At 32.6% G+C, this 22,561-nt stretch overlaps 1 protein-coding gene across 2 annotated transcripts in view; it reads left to right on the top strand.

Moving 5' to 3' along the window:
• Positions 1 to 22,561, top strand: part of LOC143912608 (5-phosphohydroxy-L-lysine phospho-lyase) — a 36,200-nt gene that overhangs the window by 6,700 nt on the left and 6,939 nt on the right. For both annotated transcript variants that reach the window (XM_077431902.1, XM_077431908.1), the window contains exons 4-8: positions 14,029 to 14,263; positions 16,414 to 16,507; positions 18,540 to 18,751; positions 18,848 to 19,067; positions 20,796 to 21,040. In XM_077431902.1, the coding sequence (XP_077288028.1) occupies positions 14,029 to 14,263; positions 16,414 to 16,507; positions 18,540 to 18,751; positions 18,848 to 19,067; positions 20,796 to 21,040 (1,006 nt within the window). The remainder of the gene's footprint in view (positions 1 to 14,028; positions 14,264 to 16,413; positions 16,508 to 18,539; positions 18,752 to 18,847; positions 19,068 to 20,795; positions 21,041 to 22,561) is intronic.

The raw sequence follows: 22,561 nt of genomic DNA, 5'->3' as shown, positions 1-22,561 counted from the left end.
TGCCGTTCCTTTTTTCGATATATATATATATATATATATATATATATATATATATATATATATTGTGTGAATGTATAAATTGAGTGAATGCGACAATATATATATTGAGTGAATGCGACAGTTGCGCTTCGACCAGATAAAACGTATTTTAAATTGACAAAATTGAGGTTTCGTATTCTCCTATTTTCTCCTCTGAAACTGGACCAATTTAAAAAAAAAATTCATCATCGGTATGAGAAAGATATTTTCTGTGTAACTATGTGCGTACTTTTTTTAAAATTGACCGCTGGACTCTTTTCGTGGGTGTAAAAAAGAGGCGATTTTATTGATGTTTGGTGGCTCCTAGCTGCTATAAAAATTATTTATCAAAAAAAATAAAACGATAAATGCAACCCAATGGTGGATATCCATAGCATATTAAAAAATAATTTCTCTAGTGCCATAATTGAGGAAGGGAGAAGTCTAATACGTTTGTATGGACAAGGCGCTGGTGTCCAACCCTCTTAAGCATACGATAAACACGCTGTAGATAGGAATATTTTAGGGAATTGGTTTTGAAAGGATTAGGTGAAAAGAGTGCAACCTGTCTAGAATACTTAACTGGGATCCTGAAACCAACCTTATTCAGTAAATCAGAACAATCAAGGAAACCATCTAGGAGCTTAAAAAATAATGCAGCATCAGTGAATCGTTGCCTGACAGAAAGATTGTTAAAGGATAGAATTTTTAAAATATCGGGAAAAATAGTATGGGCGTAGGTAGGAAAACGGTAAAGTAAGGATTTAATAAATTTTAGTTGGACGTTTTTAATACAATTAATATGGGATATATAAATAGGTGACCAGATAATTGAGGAAAATTCAAGGTGAGACCTTACAAGGGAAAATATAGTAATTTAAGTACAAAATGATCATTAAAGGGTTTTGTTGCGCGGAGTAGGAATCCAAGAGATTTACATAGATGCTTTGTTAGTAATGAAGGAAATATGTTCAAAGAAATCTTGTTTATTATTAAGTATAATATTACACCAAGATCCGTAATAGAAGATGATGTATTTCGAATTGAATGGTTTAATTCAGTGCTTCCCAATTACTTTCATGTCACAGCCCCCTAAATCTGAAAGAATTAATTTCCGGCCTCTAAAAAAATTTTCTCTAGTTAAAAGGTTTATTTGGCAGTAATTATTACAATTATAATACACATATTTATAAATTTATAATTTACAGTTATAACACACATTTGAAATCCTACGGCCCCCCAGTATGTATGTACATACATATGACAATTAGTAGTTTAATTATGTTTGTTCTAAATATTAAATGGTTGATATATACGACTCTTCGATCGATGAATAAAGGTCTTTGCTATCTGTTTAATTGTGTATGCAATGTAAAAAAAGTCTCATCAAGAGAACAAGACAAATATTTTCAATAGGGGGGCAAACATTGAGATGTACATATACTGGCGAAAACCGGTTTGTTGACGTTAGTTGCCATTTTGACGCGCCTTTGTTTTCACACCGAGGCTGAAAGCGCGCACTCAGCGGCCATATACTCACATGCGAAAACAAACACTTGCGTAAAACGGTCACTATCGCTCATCGTTCACGGTTCAATAAACAAATAATTAATTAATAAATTATGATTAAATTTTTATACCATTTGCCCCGATAAAATCGTTCTTGTTTGTTTGAATTTATCCGTTACATAATGTTATATAAGAGTAGGTAAACAACATTTTACTGGGGCACATTATCCAATAGTTTAATCAAATTATTTTACTGCAAGAGGCCGGTTTGAGTTTAAACATCACCGCTCATGGTTGATTAGTTCAATTTGGCTGTAAGCAACGGGGCGTGTCGACAATTATGAAAATTGCTGTTTACCATGTGTAAAAACGCGCCAAGTAAATGGTGTCGAACGATTAGTGTTAAAACGGGGTCGTAAGCTATGTCGCAACTTAACATCGCACCTACATACATAGATTGTGCAATCGTTATTCAATTACAACTAATTCATGAAAAAAAGTAAATTATGCAGTTTGAATGGTGATCGGGTCTCATATGGCGATCGATTCCACGAAAATCATCCACACGGAACACCTGTTACACGAAAATTGGTCCCACCGAAAATCGCCCACATGGGAAATTGGTCACATGAAAACTGCTCACATAGTTGACACTTTTTTAGTTTTACTAGATTGGTTTCTTGGATGTAAATTTGTGCGCCAATTCTGAATCACTTCCAGATTTGACCCCCATACAGATCGACGGCTTAGCTATCAGATTGACGTGATGACACATCACACAAAACTTGGTTAAATCGAACTCGATATATCGTGCGATAATCATTTGATTGCCAACTTGTGTATCTCGTAAAAAATCTGGAATTTGACTTTATTGATACAAAATATTGCTTTTGCGAAAGGGACATAGTAATTTGCGGTTTATTACTAAATGTTGTTTATGAAAATGCTACGATTTATCATTTTAGGACTTAAATATATACGTATTGATGTGTTTATATCTACATATATACATACATACATATATATATATATATATATATATATATATATATATATATATATATATATATATATATATATATATATATATATATATATATATAATTTTCAAAAAATCTTGTTTATATCAGAATAAGAGGTATGTAATAAATACACTTTTTCTTTGCATACACCTTATTGAGTTATAAAATATGAAAAAAATAAGCTTATTTTTATATTATTTATTTAAAATATTATGTAAAAAGTGAAAAAAGCGCCGCAGGCGAAGATTTTTTTCCAAAAATCTTCACATGGTCAACAAAAATCGGCCATCTAACTGAGTCACTAAAAAACTATCAATTAACTTAATTTCTACCGACTGTCTTTTCACTTTATCTATGTACATATGTACGTAATAACAATAGATAAAGTTTTGTGAACATGCGAAAATTTTCACGTTTACTGTATTTGTATGTTATTTGTATTCTTTATGTACTAAATTTGATTAAGTTTTGGTCAGAAAGCAATTTTATTAAATAACTAAAACTTTTTTTGGACCGAATTCTATACACATGAAGTTTAAATTCATCTCATTCGTTGTTTTGTGAGAGTATGGACGTCTGCAAATAAAATAAAAATTCGAGAAATAAAATCATTTGTGATTGAACCAATTCAGTAAAACCTTTCTTGAAAACAAAAAATATACGAACTTTCGGAAAAATAAACGTTACACATCTGTTTTTGAGACAAAATAAAGTAAAGGGGACCTTTCTAACGATTCGCTCCATAGGATGAACAATTTTTAAGAATTTTACCCAAGGCATACCACTTAAAAACCAAAATATACTTGTTTCGAAATAATAAAATCTTTTTTTTTCAAAGCACATAGCAGCGATTATTTTATTAGTTACCCAAAAGTAACATACATAAGAAATAAACGTAGCATTCATAGATTTATAGTATCTCATTAATCATTAATTCATAATATTTTCTAAATTCACACTATTCCTTAATTTAGGGTGGCGAGTGCCCCCCTATGCCCCCCCAAATTATGTCCCTGAAAAAATGCATAATATTTTCAATTAATATTAATCGAAAATCGGGATTTTGGGGAGGGGGCCCCCAACCCTAATTTCTATATACATGGATGTGTCTAGATTAGGAATAGATTTTATATTCGGAAACTGTTTAAAATTGTGTATCTTACTATATCGTCGAAGCATAATCAAATGTTATTTTGAAAGTATGAAGTAAATTTAAATCGCTGGTTGATAATGAATCTTCCTATCGAAATTGTTTTAAGCAATTCAGTTTATATTATTCACGGAAATTCGTTTATTCCCATTTTTATTTCAGTAGGTAGTTGTTACATAGGTATTGGTATATACATAATATTGAGGTTTGAAATGGGCCCAACAAAAGGGCCCACGCAACTTACATTTCGAGCCTAATAAAAAAAGTTAACCGATCCTTGGGCTGTTAAAGCAGGTATTAGTTGTTTGTGTATATCGTAAGAAATTTATTTCGTTGAAATACCCAAACTTTAAGTCCCAAAGTCCTATAAATTTTTACATACGTGAAATATAAAAAGTTAATTAATTTTACTGAGGGCCCACATTTTCTAACAGATAGTGGGGCCCACATGCCATCGGGCATGTTCGCTTGTATGGCCAGTCCGCCACTGTATATATAAATATATATATTATTCTCTTTTTTGGTCAGTAAATTAAATAAGTTGTCAGTAATATATCGAAATGGTCAGTTAGTATTATAATTTGTCTACTCATTGGTCAGTATGTTTGTGGTCAGTTTATATAAAAGCTAGCATTAAGATAATTGAAAAAAATGAAAACAGAAATCAAATCATTATACGATTTAAACTTTCCTATAAAAATACATGAATTATTTTTTGGAAAGGGCAACTATAAAATACTATAATTGACAGCATTAAAAAAACATGTATCGAAATACTTTTGGTCACAACTGTGGTGTTCGGACCATACCGAGATACCGGAATCTGAGAATTCACGAGTTAAAAAATATTGTTTTTTACTGACCGTTAAATGTTTGTTACTGACCACTCTTACGAATACTGACTGACCAAATTTTATTTGTTTGTCCGTCTTTTGAAATTATTAAAGACCGTCTTTATGTTTAGTAACTGAAAAACGGTTGTCCGTAAAATTATATCATGCGTATAATATCATGTTTACTTAGTATTTATTATGTTGATAGTATTTCTATTAAATTGTTTTATTCAAACACATTCGTTAGCGGCGCATTGTTCAAATATTTGCAATTTTTTTATTGGCAAATAAGTACATACATATGTACGTGCGATAAATAAATGGTTGTCCTAGTGATAGCAGATAGTAGCGGTGGTGACAACACCAACAGAATCATTAAGACAATCTGAAAGATAAAAGTAATGTGAAAGTAAACAGAAGTACGCCTGAATAGAACAGGACGCGTGAGCTTACATAAATATTTTCAGTGGTTACTTTGAAAAGAAATTCGTTTGTTTGCAAAACTTGATGGAATTATGACGCGTTGAAGCTCGAGAGTCATGAATAGGTTGATTAAACACCGAGATTTAACAATCTTTTGATTGTGTCTCGGAGTAAATAAGCCAAACAATAACGCTGTGTAAAATTAGCTCGTAAACAACAGATAAAACATACTGTTAGAGTATTTACTTTGGAATATTACGTCGTAAACGGCAAAGCTTTTTGTTTGACCGGGGGCTTTGAATTGAAACTGTCGCTAAACTATTTTAATACGAACGCTTCTTGGGCAAACATCACAGTTAAGCAATAGCCATTATAAGATAGATATACATATACATAGATATACATATGTATGTATGTAGATTCTGCGGTGGGTTGGTATGATATGTATTTTCCCACACATATCTTGTGTATCGTCTACATAAATACGTACAATAACAACACATAATATATGATATATCCTTTTGTTGTCAATATGTACATAGCTTCAAACATTTTCCATTTGAAAAGAGCGTTTGAATTCTAAGGGATACCAAATACATACATGGTTATACGAAAGTATAATATAAACATCAACAGTCAATGCATAGAAAAGGATTCTAATTATAATTTCTGAAACGGCAGTTAACAATACAATTTCATGTATAGAGACCCTATACACGAAGAGAAATGGTAACGTTACATGTTGCAAATATTATATAATATTATGATCGCGATTCAAAGTGTTTGGCAACCTATGACCTGTGGGGAACAGAACCCGCAACAACTTAAATGACCCATCAAGAAATATACGCAACTTGGCAATTTCATTGTAAAGAATGTCAAACTATTTTTTTTAGCCAAACTTTTTTTTGTAATCAGTAAAGTAAAAATATATCTACATATGTATATGAAAGATAATCAGAGCCTATAATGCAAAATTTATGAGATATAGTGAGAAAATGATACAGTTGTAGGCGTTTAAACAATTAAACGGGAGGCGCCTGAACATTCTAGCTTGGAATGCTCGTGGACTTAAGAATAAGATTGACGAACTAGAGTCGGCGATCGGTGAGTACTGTGTTGACATAGTTTTAATCTCCGAGACCTTCTTAAAACCTCATATCCGTATTAACCTACCTAACTTTAACTGCTATCGCGAAGACCGAGAACAGCATGGAGGGGGAGTTGCCATTTTTATAAAATCGTCAATTAAACATTGTCGCGTAATAACCCCGCCACTAAAAAATTTAGAACTAACCGCCATCGAACTAACAATTAACAACACCCATCACATAGTAGCATCCGCTTACAATCCTCCCCAAAAACGATTATTGGCATCCGATCTTAACAAAATATTTAACATTGGTAGTTCGGTAGTGGTAGCTGGTGACTTTAATGCCAAACATCCGTTATGGAGTTGCGTAAACACTGACCTACAAGGCACAACTCTTTATAAATACATTCAACTAACAGATACAATCTTACTTTATCCGGATACATACACACACTATCCCACAAATAACTCACAACCATCCACACTAGATCTTGTCCTCGTCAAGAACTGCCCAAAAATATCGACACCAAATGCCCTTCAAACCCTGTCGTCTGATCATCTCCCGATAATCTTCTCAATCGACGGGAAACCCGAGGAAATCATCAAGCATAGTTGGGATTACGGGAGAGCTAACTGGCGAGAGTTCAAGTCATACATAAATGACCAAACCATTCTAACTTCAACCACACTCACAAACAAAACCGAAATCGACAGCTCCATAATACACCTAACGGAATCAATAACTCGATCCAAACACCTTCACATACCTAAGACACAATACATTGAACACAAATTAGAGATAACTGACTTTGTTGCAAATCTAATTAAAAGTAAAAATAAACTCCGTAAAATTTGGCAAACATCAAAAAATCCAGCATTGAAAACATTAATTAATAAGCTCACATATCAAATTAAAATTAGAATCAAAGAAATCAAAAATGAAGCTTGGTCTAAAAAATTAGAAAAATTGAGCTCAGTTGATGGCTCTCTATGGAAATTAGCTAAAGCGATTCGCAGGACAAAAAACTCGATTCCTTCATTAGATGATGCAGGAATCTCAGTGACGCGTGATTGCGACAAAGCAGAACTATTATCAAAATCCTTCCAAAAACATCACACACTCACACAACATTACAATCACATACCAACGCATAATAAAGTCAACCGGTCCATTAAAATCATCACAAAAACTCCCACTAACAGTACTAAAAATATAAAATTGGTGCATCCGTGTGAAATCCAAAATATAATACGTAATTTAAAAAATAAAAAGGCACCTGGGCGAGATTCAATAGATAACATCATAATCAAACAACTTCCATTTAAAGCTTTAGTCTCACTATCTAAAATATTCAACGCATGTTTACTCACCGGGTATTTCCCAGAATACTGGAAAACAGCCAACGTAATTCCCATACTTAAGCCCGATAAAAGCTCAAAAAACCCGGCCAATTATCGACCCATTAGCTTACTTTGCACGCTTTCAAAAATTCTGGAAAAAATAATCTACACACGTTTACTTAAAGTCGTAAATAAGAAATTAATAAATGAACAATTTGGATTTCGCACTGGACATTCCACGACCCAACAACTAACAAGACTAACTGAACACGTGACGAAGAACTTTAATATGAAGAGAAGTACCGGAATGGTATGTCTCGACATAGAAAAGGCCTTCGACACGGTTTGGCACGATGGACTCATTCATAAGCTCCTTATTAACAAAATACCAAACTACCTAATTCTCATCATCAAATCGTACTTAACTCGTAGAAAGCTAGTGGTTAGCGTAAATAATGAATTATCGTCTCCAAAAATAATCGCAGCTGGCGTTCCGCAGGGGAGCTTGCTTGGCCCACTCTTGTTCTCCATATATATAAATGACATACCTATTCCAAAAAACTGTCACATAGCCCTATATGCAGATGATACAGCTTGCTTCACAAGTAGCAAAAAACCAGACACTATTCTTAAAAATCTTGAATTTGCAATTAAAACAATGACTGAACACTTCACTAAGTGGAAAATTCAAATTAATCAAACCAAAACAGACGCCATATTCTTTAGTGTTAGAAAACATAAGCCAAGTTCAGATCTGAAAATCCCCTCTGGAGAAAGTCTGAAATGGCAGTCAGTAATAAAATATTTAGGAGTAACGTTTGATAAAAGAATGAGATGGGCACCTCACATTGAGGCAGCGAAATGCAAGGCGATGCGGGGTATATCCTCAATATATCCAATATTTAATCGCCATAGTTCTTTATCAACGCTAAATAAAATAAAATTATATCGCGCGCTCATATTACCATTATTAACCTATGCTTCACCTGTATGGAATAACGCCTCGAATACTAACCTTTCCAAGCTCCAAGTAATACAAAATAAATCCCTTAAAATAATTTATAATACACCCATATATACTAACCTGAAAAAACTGCATGCTATATATAATATTCCGTTTGTTACAGACATTACTAACAAACTAACCAGTAGATTCTATGAAAGAATCACTAATAACCATACTAACACACTTGTGAAGAGTCTCGGTGATTACAACAAAATGTCTATACCCTTCAGGTATAAACACAGATTACCTAAACACAATCTGCTTTAGGTCATCGAATTTAGATAGTCTTTAATTAATATTATGTATTAGATGTATTATGAACATTTATAAGGATTGTAAATAGGTTTTTGAGCTCTTTTTCCTATTATGCTTTAGATTAACATTAGAATAATATAATACTGTAATTACTAACCAAATTAAATTAAAATTGTAAAATAGAAAATGATCAGTAGATCAGTAGCTATTAAAATAGATATAAGATGTATTGTGAACATAATTTCGTAATAATAAAAAGCATTTAAAAATCAAAATCAAAACAATTAAAATCTGACAAAACGAGGGGGGGGGGGTGAAAAGTCAAACAAATGTAGTGTTACATTCGCGATCGATGTATATTTTGTTGTTGTTCTTTATGATTATATTCGCTGCCACCAAGCATTTTGTGGAACGCTACTCCGTGATGAAACTCGATGTGTATTTTTATCAATCAATATTTAATAAATCTCGTTTATTATAATGTTGCTTACTCTACGACTTATACTAATCTAATTCTTGACAAAGAGGTCCATGACAACAATAGCTATTGGCCATGGACAGTGGGTGAGCTATCACCTTCTCCAAAATGTTAGGATTCTTAAACATGTTGATTACGATAATATTTCACCATCGAACTAGCGGAAGCAATTAAAATCTCTATCAGCGGCCAAACCTTGCAAAATGACAAAGTTTCAAAGCAATCGCAAGAATATAGGAAGTTTGTCAGACCGATTGAAAAAGTGAAACTAATAAAAACCTATGTGAAACTTGGACATTGAACACCAAGATGTTAGAAAAATTCCAATGCACTAAAAGAAAAGAGAAAAGACAGAAGACAGAATACGTAGATGAGAAGTACATATGACAAGGATAGTGTATATATTGGAGATATCGGAGAAATTAAAATGGTAATGGGTGGAAAGGTGGAGAAAATAATTGCTAAAGTGGTAAGTGAATGTAAAAGGTGAAAGGAAAGTCGCAAGGAAGAAGGGTAAACGAAACTAGAAAACAATGTGTGGGGTGAGATGGATGAAAGTTGTGCAAAACGGAGACGAATGGAAGCGTGTTGGAGAGGCCATTATCCAGTAGTGTATGGTGATCGGCTCGAAATGATGATAATGATTAGAATTTGAATTCGTTATTTCGTATTTTTAGTTCAATATTTTTATATTGTTTTTACTTATTTATACGATGAAGTTTTGTGCTTCGTGCTTTTTAATCATATCAAATTTTCAAATTGCCAACTACTGTACTACATATGAACGTGTTTAGATAAGGCCATGTTGAGACATGTAACGATTCATATGTATGTATCTCATCGTGTATGGGTCCTTAAAGTGTGACATATGAGTCGTTATATTTGAAATTGGTGTAAGTCCAATTTTATTTATTTCGATAAATATTTCGCAAAACATTAAATATAATGTTTTGCGTGTACAATATTTAAAAATACCGGTGGCCTGTGATAAGTTTGTTCTGCTTTTCCAAGTTTCTGGATATATCAAATTAAAATAAGTGATAGCAATTCGTGAATTAAGTCAAACAGAAACAGTGTTTTTGGAGCTGAAAATTGGAGTTTTGGACCGCCATTTTCAAATATAACGGCTAACATGTACATATGTACATGCATGCACAAATATTTATGAATTTAAGAATAGAAATTCACATATACAATTGCATTTTGTATAAATAAATCTTACAATACATTTACGCAACATAAAATATTGAATTATTGTATGATTCTGTTTTTTTTTTAAATTTACGATTTTCAATTAAGTTTGATATATAATACTATAATATATCATTGTATGAGTGATTGGGTTAGTTTATATCTTTATAAGTCACGCATTGAAACTAACGGGACGATTCATCAGCTGTGTGCAATCGTGGGATGAATAGAAGGGCGAGTTGTCGAGAGAGCTGATGATGAGCGGTGATTGATGCTGACGAGGAAATTGTTGAACAACACAGATTGCGTTGACCTCTTAATTTAGAGCTCGGTTTGCAATTGATGTGTCATACTCGACGATTTATTGGAACATACTCTATGTAAATACATTCGAATGGCTTAGCTTTAGGGGTTGTTAATTACCCCAAATTTCAGATGTTTTATAGATGTAAAATTGCGCTACTATTTATTATACTAATATATAAAAGTTCCTTCTACATTTTTTCAAATATGGGAATCACTGTCAAACCTATGAATGTCAGTACAAGGATCACCTATATCCAGAAAATGTCACTGAAAACACTCTAGGGGAGGAGTTTTGCCCTGGATCGCGACAGTATAGATTAGGCATGTCAGTGTTTTTTTTACACACGTGTTGGTGTTTTTTGCCGATCTGCACCTTTATTATATGCTTGATTTGTTATAAAATATGGGAGTAATGCAATTTGTGATATTATCACTTGGTCAAACCGATTTACTAGCAAGCATATTTATTGCTGGCGTATTGATTCTACGCATCTATTAAAAATGCCTTTATGTAATTGATTGTTTGTTTGTATATAAATATGTACGGTAAACGGGTTACCGCACATATTTATGCTACAAAAATCGCCTGTACAAAAATTACTCGCACGGATCTCCTGTTACACGAAAATTCATTGCACAGGAAAATTGCCGTAAAGAAAACTGCCCAAATATTGCTCAGTAAATGCTTTTTTATACAAGATTTGGGCAGTTTTGAGCAATATTTGGGCAGTTTTCTGTACGACAATTTTCATGTGAGACGAATTTTCGTGCGACAGGAGACCCTGCGAGCGATTTTCGTAGCAACGGTTATCCTGGTAGTGATTCACATTTAGAATGTAATCACCGAACCCATGTACATATATGTACACAAGGCCGAAGAGAGGGGGGGGGGGGAATCGGGGCAACGTTCCAGGACCTGGACTTCTTGAGGGGTCCCGTTTCGGGACGTCCGACTGACCGATATTGATATTCTATATTGTTCTACATAAAAGTACATGTAATTATATACATGCATTATTTGTATCCATGTGAAATCGTACCTGTTATATCATACTTTCTTATTCAATTATTTAAAAAAAAAAATAATCAACATATAGGTATTTTTCTAATAGTTCTGATTCTCGCAATAGATTTTCGCAATAGAATTTTATTATTATTATTTTTCAATAATGTTATTATATATGTATATATTATTTATATGGGGGTTGGGGATTGCACTATTCTCCCTATTGCCTGGAATAAAAAGTTATTATCATTATTATTATTATTATTATATTAAAAATATATCTATAAGATATTTTTTAGTTCGTCATAGGGCCTGAAATTATTTTCCCCAGGGCCCGGGATTTCTCTCGGCGGCCCTTTATGTATGTATGTACGTATTATACAAATAGGACCACCAAATTTGGTATACAACTATCTCATGGTACTTTAACTTAGGCCGTAGATGGATTTTGGAGGGTTGTTTCCAATGAACACATAGTTTGTAAGTGACAATTTGACAAACTATTATAATTAGAATCTTATTAGTACACACAAATTATCTGAAGTATTATAATATGCAACTTGCGTCACTGTTGTGCGAGAAGTATGGATTGTAATAAAAGACACGTGCAGGTACTTAGCCGTGATAGCGGTAGTTGGACATTTCGTCTGGTATCGAACTCGTGGCAGGAACAAGGTTCGCCGAAGATAATGGACGATTCCCGCTGGACGATGGTCGATAACGTCCATAAATCTAATTTACGGATGAAAAAACCCGTCGGAGATTAGCGATCGCACTAGGGATTTATGCCCCCGTACTGGGATTTATGATGCAAAAATGGGAAAGCTCGTTCATCCTCTCATGCTTTTTGGTGCGCGTGTATGCGTTCGTGGAATTGTGAGTCCGACTTTCACAATTGACGTGGATTATTGGAATTTGAACTGTGCCTAATACGAGTACAGATAATGAGTAGCTATGTCGAGAATTACTGCAAATCTAGGATTGAACTTTCCAATAGGTTTTGGTGATGAATTGAAGATATTTTTCCTTCATACACATAGAAAGAAAAGTGTGCAGATATTGTGTATCAGGCCGGAGTGAAAAACGCGAATTTTTTGATTTTTAAATGCTTTTTATTATTACTAAATTATGTTGACAATACATCTTATATCTATAGCTACTACTATAATACATCTTATATCTATCTACTGATCATTTTCTATTTTACAATTTTAATTTAATTTTGTTAGTAATCATAGTATTATATTATTATAATGTTAATGTACACCGTAATAGGAAAATTAGCTCAAAAACCTATTTACAATTCTTATAAATGCTCATAATACATCTAATACATAATATTAATTAAAGACTCTCTAAATTCGATGACCTAAAGCAGATTGTGTTTAGGTAATCTGTGTTTATACCTGAAGGGTATAGACATTTTGTTGTAATCACCGAGACTCTTCACAAGTGTGTTAGTATGGTTATTAGTGATTCTGTCATAGAATCTACTAGTTAGTTTGTTAGTAATGTCTGTAACAAACGGAATATTATATTATATATGGCATGCAGTTTTTTCAAGTTAGTAGGTGTATTATAAATTATTTTTAGGGATTTATTTTGTATTATTTGAAGCTTGGAAAGGTTAGTATTCGAGGCGTTATGAAAAAAGCATTTAATTAAGCAATGTACTGGGCTTCCTAACAATCGATTTATCTCGATGAAAAATTCGATAAAATATTAACGCATTATTGAATTCTGAATCATTCGTAAAAACATGAAAACTCAACTGTCAAAGATATAATATTACAATTGGTGCACGTTGTTGAAAGTATATTTGCGCTTGTAGAGTTATAATTTACAAGTTGAATTATATTCGAATAAGATTGACCTTAAACGCCAGTTGGAATATATTTAAACTGAAAACACACTTTAACTGTAACATACAGTTATATGTATGTACATGCGTATATATGCCTATAAATGTAGTTTCTGAAAAAATTAGCTAACTATTTGTACTGTTAACGGTATGGAATTATAATAAAAGTAATTGAATCCTTGAAATTTTGTTTACTTACTTTGAAATTGAGTTGAATTGCGTCAAATGATTTTGTATGGTATTTTCCCGTGAATGGCGAAGTTTTCTCTCTCAAATATTTTCTTAGGATTGAAAGGCTGTTTCTAAACTTAAAACGTCGTTGAGAAGGAAACTTTCCAGATCCTCCCTCCAATGAGGATAAAGAAAAGTACCGAAATACTGGCAATTACAGCCATGAAATTTATTTACACGACTGCTCGAGCGCAAACGTCCTCCATAACTTTTAATTGTAAATTCACTAGTATAATAATTTGGTCCACTTTCTTACAAAGCCTTTTTGAATTACGCTAAACTTTGTATATTTCCATTATTTTCAGTCGGTCACTGTCATCCTTATGTTGTGCAAGCTGGCTGCAAGCAGATGGGACTTATCTCAACCAACAACCGTTACCTCCATGACCAACTAGTGGTTCTAGCTCAACGATTAGCGGCCACCATGCCCGAAGAGCTCTCCGTTTGTTTCCTCGTCAATTCTGGTTCAGAAGCGAACGATTTGGCACTGAGGCTTGCAAGAATTTATACAAATAATGAAGATGTCATCACACTTGACCAGTAAGTAATTATCTAACGACAAACTACAGCAATCCTAGAATTTCCTGGACGAACCATGGTTTCAACTTCTAACATTTTCTTTTACTCATTATCGTTAAAATGCAATCAACAATTTTGTTTCTAAAATTTTTTTTCATCAAAAATTTGTTCTGATTGGTATCAGCGCTTTTTCGTTATAAAAAATTTCATTTAGAGAATAACTGTTAAAACTTATTATTTGCATATGAAATAATACCTTAAATATTACTACCATTTTACATATTTTATTTTAAAGGTGATATAAAAATATCAGTTAATTATGTTTTTATTTACAATTAAAAACTTGAACTAAATGCTAAATTTAAAATAAATTTAATGGTTAGTTTATAAAAGCTTAGAAAATCTGACGAAAAAGCATCTGAAAATCTCTTTTTTTATTAAAATTTCTACGTAAATATGTATAATACATAATATGTTACTTGTAAATTGTGGATTGATATTAACATTCATATTTTCATTGGTCCTCTGATGATTTTTGTATTGAAATATATGTATGAATATAATGGTATCAACTATGTATAAGTTAAGTAGAATCACATTTTATATAAAAATTTTCGTCTAAAAGAATAAGGATGAGATGAGCGATCCAACAATTGGAACGTTCATCTCATAGACTAAGTCTTTTGAGAGTATTACATATTATTTTATATTTGTATACATATACATTAATTAATACAAGTATGTATGTATAGATCAGGGTATCTTAACTTTTTTAAGTCTAACTGAGAAAAAAGATAAATTAATTACCAAAAAAAGAAAAGAATATGAACAAAGAATTTACATAAATATAATATATTGTTAAAAGCATTAAATTCGTAAGTAAAGAAACCCTGGTATAGATTTACCATTATATTATTTTTATCATATTATTATTCTTATTATTTTGATATTTTTATTATACTGTTATTTCTATTTTTTTTCTTTTTTTGTTTTCTTTAACTATCTTACTCTATTATCATTTTTGTTTCTTATTTTAAATGTTTGAGCTTTTCTTTTTTTTACCTATATGTGAAAATTATTAATGGTTTACTTAACATAATTATATTTTTTTACTATCAATCTATGTAACTTAATAAACTGTAAATTTTCCAAATAAATAAATAAATAAATATTTAGAAAATCACTGACGCTAGCATACATACATACATACATTTGTACGTATAGGTACATTCAACTTAAACGATTATAATTTGAATTAATTTATTTCTCGTTTTCACAAACAACTTTTTACTAAAGATTTTTGACATGAAACGTGTACAATATTTGATATCTGTAGCCGAGAGTTTAGTGTGTATTTTTACTTCAAGAGTTTACCGTTTTTCTGGATATAATGGTTCATCTATTATCTCATACTATACATATACGTATTAAATGATAAGTCGAATTCCTATTGCCTACTTTGGTTCATACAAAAGTCATCAACTGCACGAAACACGCAATCTAATTGAAATAATATTTTTAGCTTAGAGTAAGATGTGGAATACATGTGCCAACCTGAGTACAGAGATGTGTCTAATATCGTTCTTTTTGCGTTTCTTTCTTTCAGCTCATAATTATCACACTAATCATTACACCACACCGGAAGTATTTGGGCATCGTCGTCGTCAAGATATCAGCTCGTCTTTACAGAAATGGCTCCGATTAAGGCCTACAATTCGTAAAGGCTTACCGTCACCGAATCCCACTAAAAATATCTACATACATATAACATGTGTAATCCTAGCATGTGTCGCATTTATTTTTGATATGTAATTAGTGTGTTTTCACTGTCCCGAAAGTTTTATCAACTGTCAAGAAAGAAGACCGACGAAGCAACGGCAATTGATTAAGCGGTAAAAATGATTATAATCAGACTTATTTTACAGATGGATCTATTCATTGCCAATGAAAGCACCAAGAGGATGATATTTTTTTCCAATATGTTTTCTGATTTGTTTCGATTCGTCGTCGTCCACCGAAAAACCGAAAGTGGAACTCGTGCAAGACTCTCCACTGAGATAAAAATAATTTTCTTTATAGGACGATTCCATCTAATTATTCGCTTATAATAAGTATGTATATCTGTTGAGAGTAGTTTTGTAGGTATTGTCACCTGCAATGTATTTTTACAGTGCTTATCATGGACACCTTAACACAATGATTGACATCTCCCCATACAAATTTAAGCTACCCGGGGGGCCTCCGCAACGAGATTGGGTCCACGTTGTAAGTAAAAGTTTATTCATAATTATTTAAATAAGACAAGAGTAGCTAGAGACGGTGATGCCAGTCTGTAAAAAATGTCTCTACCATTTTTTTAAATCGGATTCTAAAACCGCAAAAGCCAAAAAACTGTGCATTTTTTTAACCGTTTATATCTCATAAACGAAAGCAAATAAAAAAAATTATTATCATATTTGAGTTCAATAATTTGTAAAGATTGTTTAGTCTCCGGTCTGGTAACTAAAAAAAGTGATTTTTTGTTAATTAATGTTTCATTTCTCAATAGTTATAGTGGCATACAGGGCCGACGAGAGGGGGGGGGGGACTGGTGATAAAATTCCAGTTTCCGGACTAGTCGAAGGGCTCCGGAGTCGGAACGTCCGGCTGACGAATATTGATATTTTATCTTATTCTACATAAAAATACATATTAAAATATTAAACTACACAAAATATATTAAAATACATTTAATGCTAAATGTGTATTATTTTACGATCCGTGCATTCTTTCTGTCCAAGTGAAATCGTACATGTTATATAATACTTTCTTATTCAATTATTTGAAAAAATAATCAACATATAGGTATTTTTTAATAGTTCTGATATATTTTTCACAAACATATATTATGATATCGGCGGCCCTGGTGACTTATTGAAGGAAATCCAATAAAAAATGAAAATTAATGTATTTTTTATATAAAAATCATGAATCTACATAAATTACATCATATATATAAAGACGGTAATCTGTGTATGTGGGTGTGTGTGTGTGTGTGTGTGTGTGTGTGTGTGTGTGTGTGTGTGTGTGTGTGTGTGTGTGTCCTAGCTCTCGCCGAACATAATGAACGAATCGATAAAAATCGATTAATTCATTTTTCGAAGAGACGACTTTGTCGCGACTCGAACCGATCACCCCAAATAGCCTCAATATGGGTCTAAATTGAGCTAATGGTCTCGGACATTACGCCAAATCCAATTTTTCATTTCGCCTTTTTTTTTTAAACATTTTTTGAAATATTCCTTCTCGCCATATAAAAATACGTAATTTTAATAATTTCATTTAGCGAGGTTTTGAACCATTTTTTATGTATTTATTTTCAATTAAATTATAATTATAATTTAAATTATTTATATTTTGACGATATTCGAGAAAAAAATTGATTTCATTCACCGCGGGCGCCGGGAATCGAACCTCGGACCCTCCGATCCAAACGCAATGTCCTCATGAGCTCGCGTCGCACGCCATATCCTCGCCCAGAATACGTGTTGTAAATACACATCATATGTATATGCACGTAATTTGTTATGTGTAATAATAATATTCAACGTTACGAGGTCAATGACCGTTTGTGTATAATCGGAAAATATTACATTTTGTTAACGTTAACTTTAAGAATTGAAAATTATTACAAATAAAAAATTGAAAACTATCTATGAGAGTCTACGAAAATAACGGTTCCGGTTCCGGATTTTTTTTTTAGTTTTATACGGGTATATAATAATTTTATACCCATGCGATGATATTTCATCGGGCTGTTCACTAGTTACAAATAAAATCGTTGAATTGCATGTATTTTGATTTTGTTTTCCTCCGTCTCATTTTTTATTACATTGAAATGAATACACACATACACTATGAATGAATTTACTTTCTATTTATACCCATTTCATTACCAATAATTCAATAAATTGGATGACATGTCAATTTTTAGTGTTTTTTTTAATTCCTTTAATTTTTTAAATTTAAAAAATTGATATTATTTTTATTACTAACAATCTTATACGTTGGTAAGAAAATTTGATCTTACTAAAATCGTTCAAGTCGGAGTCGGAGTCGAATCAAAATATAAAGTCGCAGTCCGAGTTTTACAAACATTTTACTTAACCTTGACCAGTCTTGTACCAAACCATATAGACACCCTACTATATACAACTATTCCTTCACATTATAGATTCTGTTTGTAAAATTGTCGAGATGCTATCGATCAACGCTCAATGATTAAAAAAAAAACTAATTAATAAAATAAAATTTATAGGCACCAGTGCCGGACACTTACCGCGGAACGCACATCTATGACGGAATCCGCACAGAAGAAGACATGGGTGAACTGTACGCGTCCGAAGTTCAAAAAATTTGCCACAACTTGACCCAGCGAGGCAGGGGGGTTTGTGCATACATAGCTGAAAGTCTGCAGAGTTGTGGAGGACAGATCATCCCTCCCAAAGGATACTTTAGCAAAGTTTACGAGTACGTATTTAAACGCTAGCTAGCTATAATAACAAATTAGCCAAAATTGTCGTTACACGCTCAAGTAGTACAACTACATGTGTTTATGATTTGCAGACATGTTCGTGCAGCCGGCGGAGTTTGCATTGCGGACGAAGTTCAAGTTGGATTCGGCAGGGTCGGAACACACATGTGGGCTTTCGAAACCCAAGGTGTCATCCCGGACATAGTGACGGTGGGGAAACCGATGGGCAACGGTCATCCGGTTGCTGCTGTTATCACCACCAAAGCGATAGCGGCCAGCTTTAGAGATACCGGAGTCAGATATTTTAACACGGTAAGACGGAGCGACGATTGGAATTATCTCGATTTGAGTATCTTGACCTAAAATCGACGAGGTTTATTATTTTATTTCTGGTACGGCCGATAAGCGTGTGTTTGTTTAATGACAGTGCGGAGCTGCCTTGGACTTTGTAAATAATGTTTTTTTACGATATATGTACATAGATTATTAGTTACTATGATGATTGTGGTTCACGTGTTTCAATTAATATCACGTGAAAGATATTTTTTTTTGTCTCGAGTACCTAGTGTGTATGTACATTTATCTTAATGTTGACGAGCTGATTAATTTCATTAAAGATGTCGCGAATGAGATTATGACTTATGCGTGTGTATGTACATTGTATGTTAGTCGGATTATTTGAACCACATCATACGGGTTTATATTTTCTATTAGTATAATGTTCTTAATTATGGTTTACATATGTACATACATATAATTAAATAAAATTTCGATAGATTTTTAGGTAATATTGTACATATGTACATGTATGTACAGCAAATATGTTGTATTTCGAATATGTACAGTAATATATGTTAATTCAATAATATTGAAATTGTGTATTTGCTAAAATTCCACCCACTTCGCATTAAAATGATTAATCTTTCTCACTTTACATATATTCTTTTTACAAAAAATATCGGAAAAAATATTTTTAAAAATTACTTCTTTTCTTGGTGAACATACAATATTTCATACGCTGAAGTTATTGCGCTGAAGTAGTGTTTAAAAATAGTTTTCAAAACAAAAGTTTATGATGCGAATCCTGACCTGGATAGCGTTTATCTAATAAACAAATTGTAAAAATTTAATTTGTCTTTTAGGTTGATCGAATTTTCAAGGTTCAAACCATATCAGACTATTGTGATATGTGAATTTTAAATGAAATCAAAATTTACTCTTGACCCAAAAACCTTCTCATTATAATTACATAATGTTTTAAGAGATTTGTTTATATGTAAAATTGATTCAAATATAGAATTTTTATTTGTACATATAAGGAATTTAAAACATATATAATTTTATTTACGGTATTCTTATGATTTTAGTCTACTCAGGTACAATTGATTCGATATAATTAAATAATTTTTTTTTATTTATTTCCAAATGAGCATTGAATCAAAACAAAACAAAAAAAAATTGGCGCAATACAACTATCATAATCGTATGATTATTATATATTTCTGTCACTTACATACATACATAAGTTGTCACTCCCATATTGCATTCATATTCGAACATTATTGTCGATTGCAATTACATAATATAACGAATGTGTGTATATAATCGGAGCTGGTTTTTTTTTTTAATTATATTGTTATTTTTATTTTACAAGCGTTTTATTAGCTTCCCTCTGTTATTGTCGAATAATAATTACGTGTTCGCGCACGGTCACGTGTTTGGCGAATGGGAATCCAAGGGCGTAGAGGGGAATTTATTCCCGGGCAGTGGTTAATGCCAAACAAATCACCCCTCTCCTGGGTCGAAAAGTAAACAGCTTTTGATCACGTTTTCCCTACAAATCATTCACCGCGGAAAAACGTGCTCGGAGAGCAGCGCCTGCGGAAAACCATAAGCTGTTCTTACGCCGATCGACCGTCTAATCTGTGTTTACAAGCCCCGTTACATACAAATAAGCACATACATATGTACTATACATATGTAAATAGATTTATTTCCATTTCCAACCTATGTATGTAAGTGATTTCATTCCGATTTCAGTATGGCGGTAATCCTGTATCGTGCGCGATTGCCAACGCCGTGCTCGATGTGATCGAGCATGAAAAATTGATCGAGCACGCGCGTCGTGTCGGAGCACAGATGCTGTCATCTTTTTGCAAACTCGCTGAATCACATTCTCTCATTGGTGATGTGCGTGGCTTGGGACTCTTTGTGGGAATTGAACTGGTACGGGATAGGATTACTAGGGAGCCGGCCACGTTCGAAGCAGAACACGTAGTTGCCAGGTGAGTTATTATATTCTTTGACGTCCAACGATACATCCCCCTTTCAATATTTCAATGCGAAACTTCGATCTAACGGACTTTGGAATCTTATTGACGTGCTGTATACTATGCTAGGTTCATATTACGGCTTTCGATATGTAGATGGAATATTCGTATACCATCAAAGACGTGTGATATATGTACATCAAATATATATAATCTCATAATCTAATAATATAATATCGCTATTCTGTGTGTGTGTGTGTGTGTGTGTGTGTGTGTGTGTGTGTGTGTGTGTGTGTGTGTGTGTGTGTGTGTGTGTGTGTGTGTATATGTATAACGCTCGCCGTACTATAATAGTCAATTAAATTTGACATATGTATGTGCGTCACAGCTAAAACACTGCCAACAAAACTAATACGAATATAATCAGGGCCGCCGAGATGGGGGGGAGGGAACCAGGGTAAGGTTCGAGGACCCAGGCTACTCTAGGGGCCCCGTGTCCGAAATCGTACCTGTTTATCCTTACCTTTATCATTCAATTATTTTTAAAAACAACCAAAATATAGGTATTTTTTTAATAATTCTGATAGATTTTTCGCATATTAAAAATATATCTATTAGATATTTTTTGAAATTTGTTATAAGGCCCGAATTTTTTTTCCCAGGGCGCGAAATCAACAAAAAACTTCTAAATATACTGTTTGCTTCCAATATTTCCTCTAGGGCAACACATCTCTGAGCATTTAGCGCCAACAATTGAAAATTGAATTAATTAATTAATTTTTCTATTAGTGTTTTATATTATTTATATGTATGTAGGTAAGTAAGTAGTTTTTACCATTTTTTTAATATTAAATTAAATATATTTAAAATATATTTGCAAAAAATACGACAACGTGCGGATCGAACACAGGACCGACTCATTTCTTTTAATTTTTTTTTAAATTAATAGTCTAATATGCCATGACTCATCCGATGATATTTCATATGACATAACACTAGTCTAATATATAATTTTGAAATACACTTTGTAAGGTTTAATGTATGTATGTATGGTTTGGGTAGTAGAATCAAGAAAAAACCTGTATATACATATGTAGTATATCTACTAAAAATAATTTAATTAAGAAATTAATTTTTAAAATTACTGTTTTATATTGTTTATATGTAGGTAAGTTGGAAGTTTTTACTTATAATACACCTGGGTATATTATAAGTAAAATGAATCGGGTCTATCAATAGTATACCTATATAATACGTATGTAAATATGTATGTACATATGTATGAGTCGCCGGTTGTTAACTTTCTCACACATTCCTATTAAGATTCAGTGCATTTAATGTTTTGAGTACACATTAACATGTACGAAGACTTACATACCATCATACATTTTTAAAAACACACGTAGAAAGGGCGGAAGTTTGTTATGGTAAGAATACACTGAATCGTACGGCATGTACGTACTCATGGTTTCTAGCTGTGATGAGCGTATCTTCATATAATTGCTAATTCGTACGACTTTTTAATGATTTTATTCT

Source organism: Arctopsyche grandis, chromosome 1, assembly GCF_051622035.1.
Source record: "Arctopsyche grandis isolate Sample6627 chromosome 1, ASM5162203v2, whole genome shotgun sequence".
Lineage (NCBI taxonomy): Eukaryota > Metazoa > Arthropoda > Insecta > Trichoptera > Hydropsychidae > Arctopsyche > Arctopsyche grandis.
The sequence above is the reverse complement of the archived record's forward strand: the minus strand, read 5'-3'. Positions and strand labels throughout refer to the sequence as shown.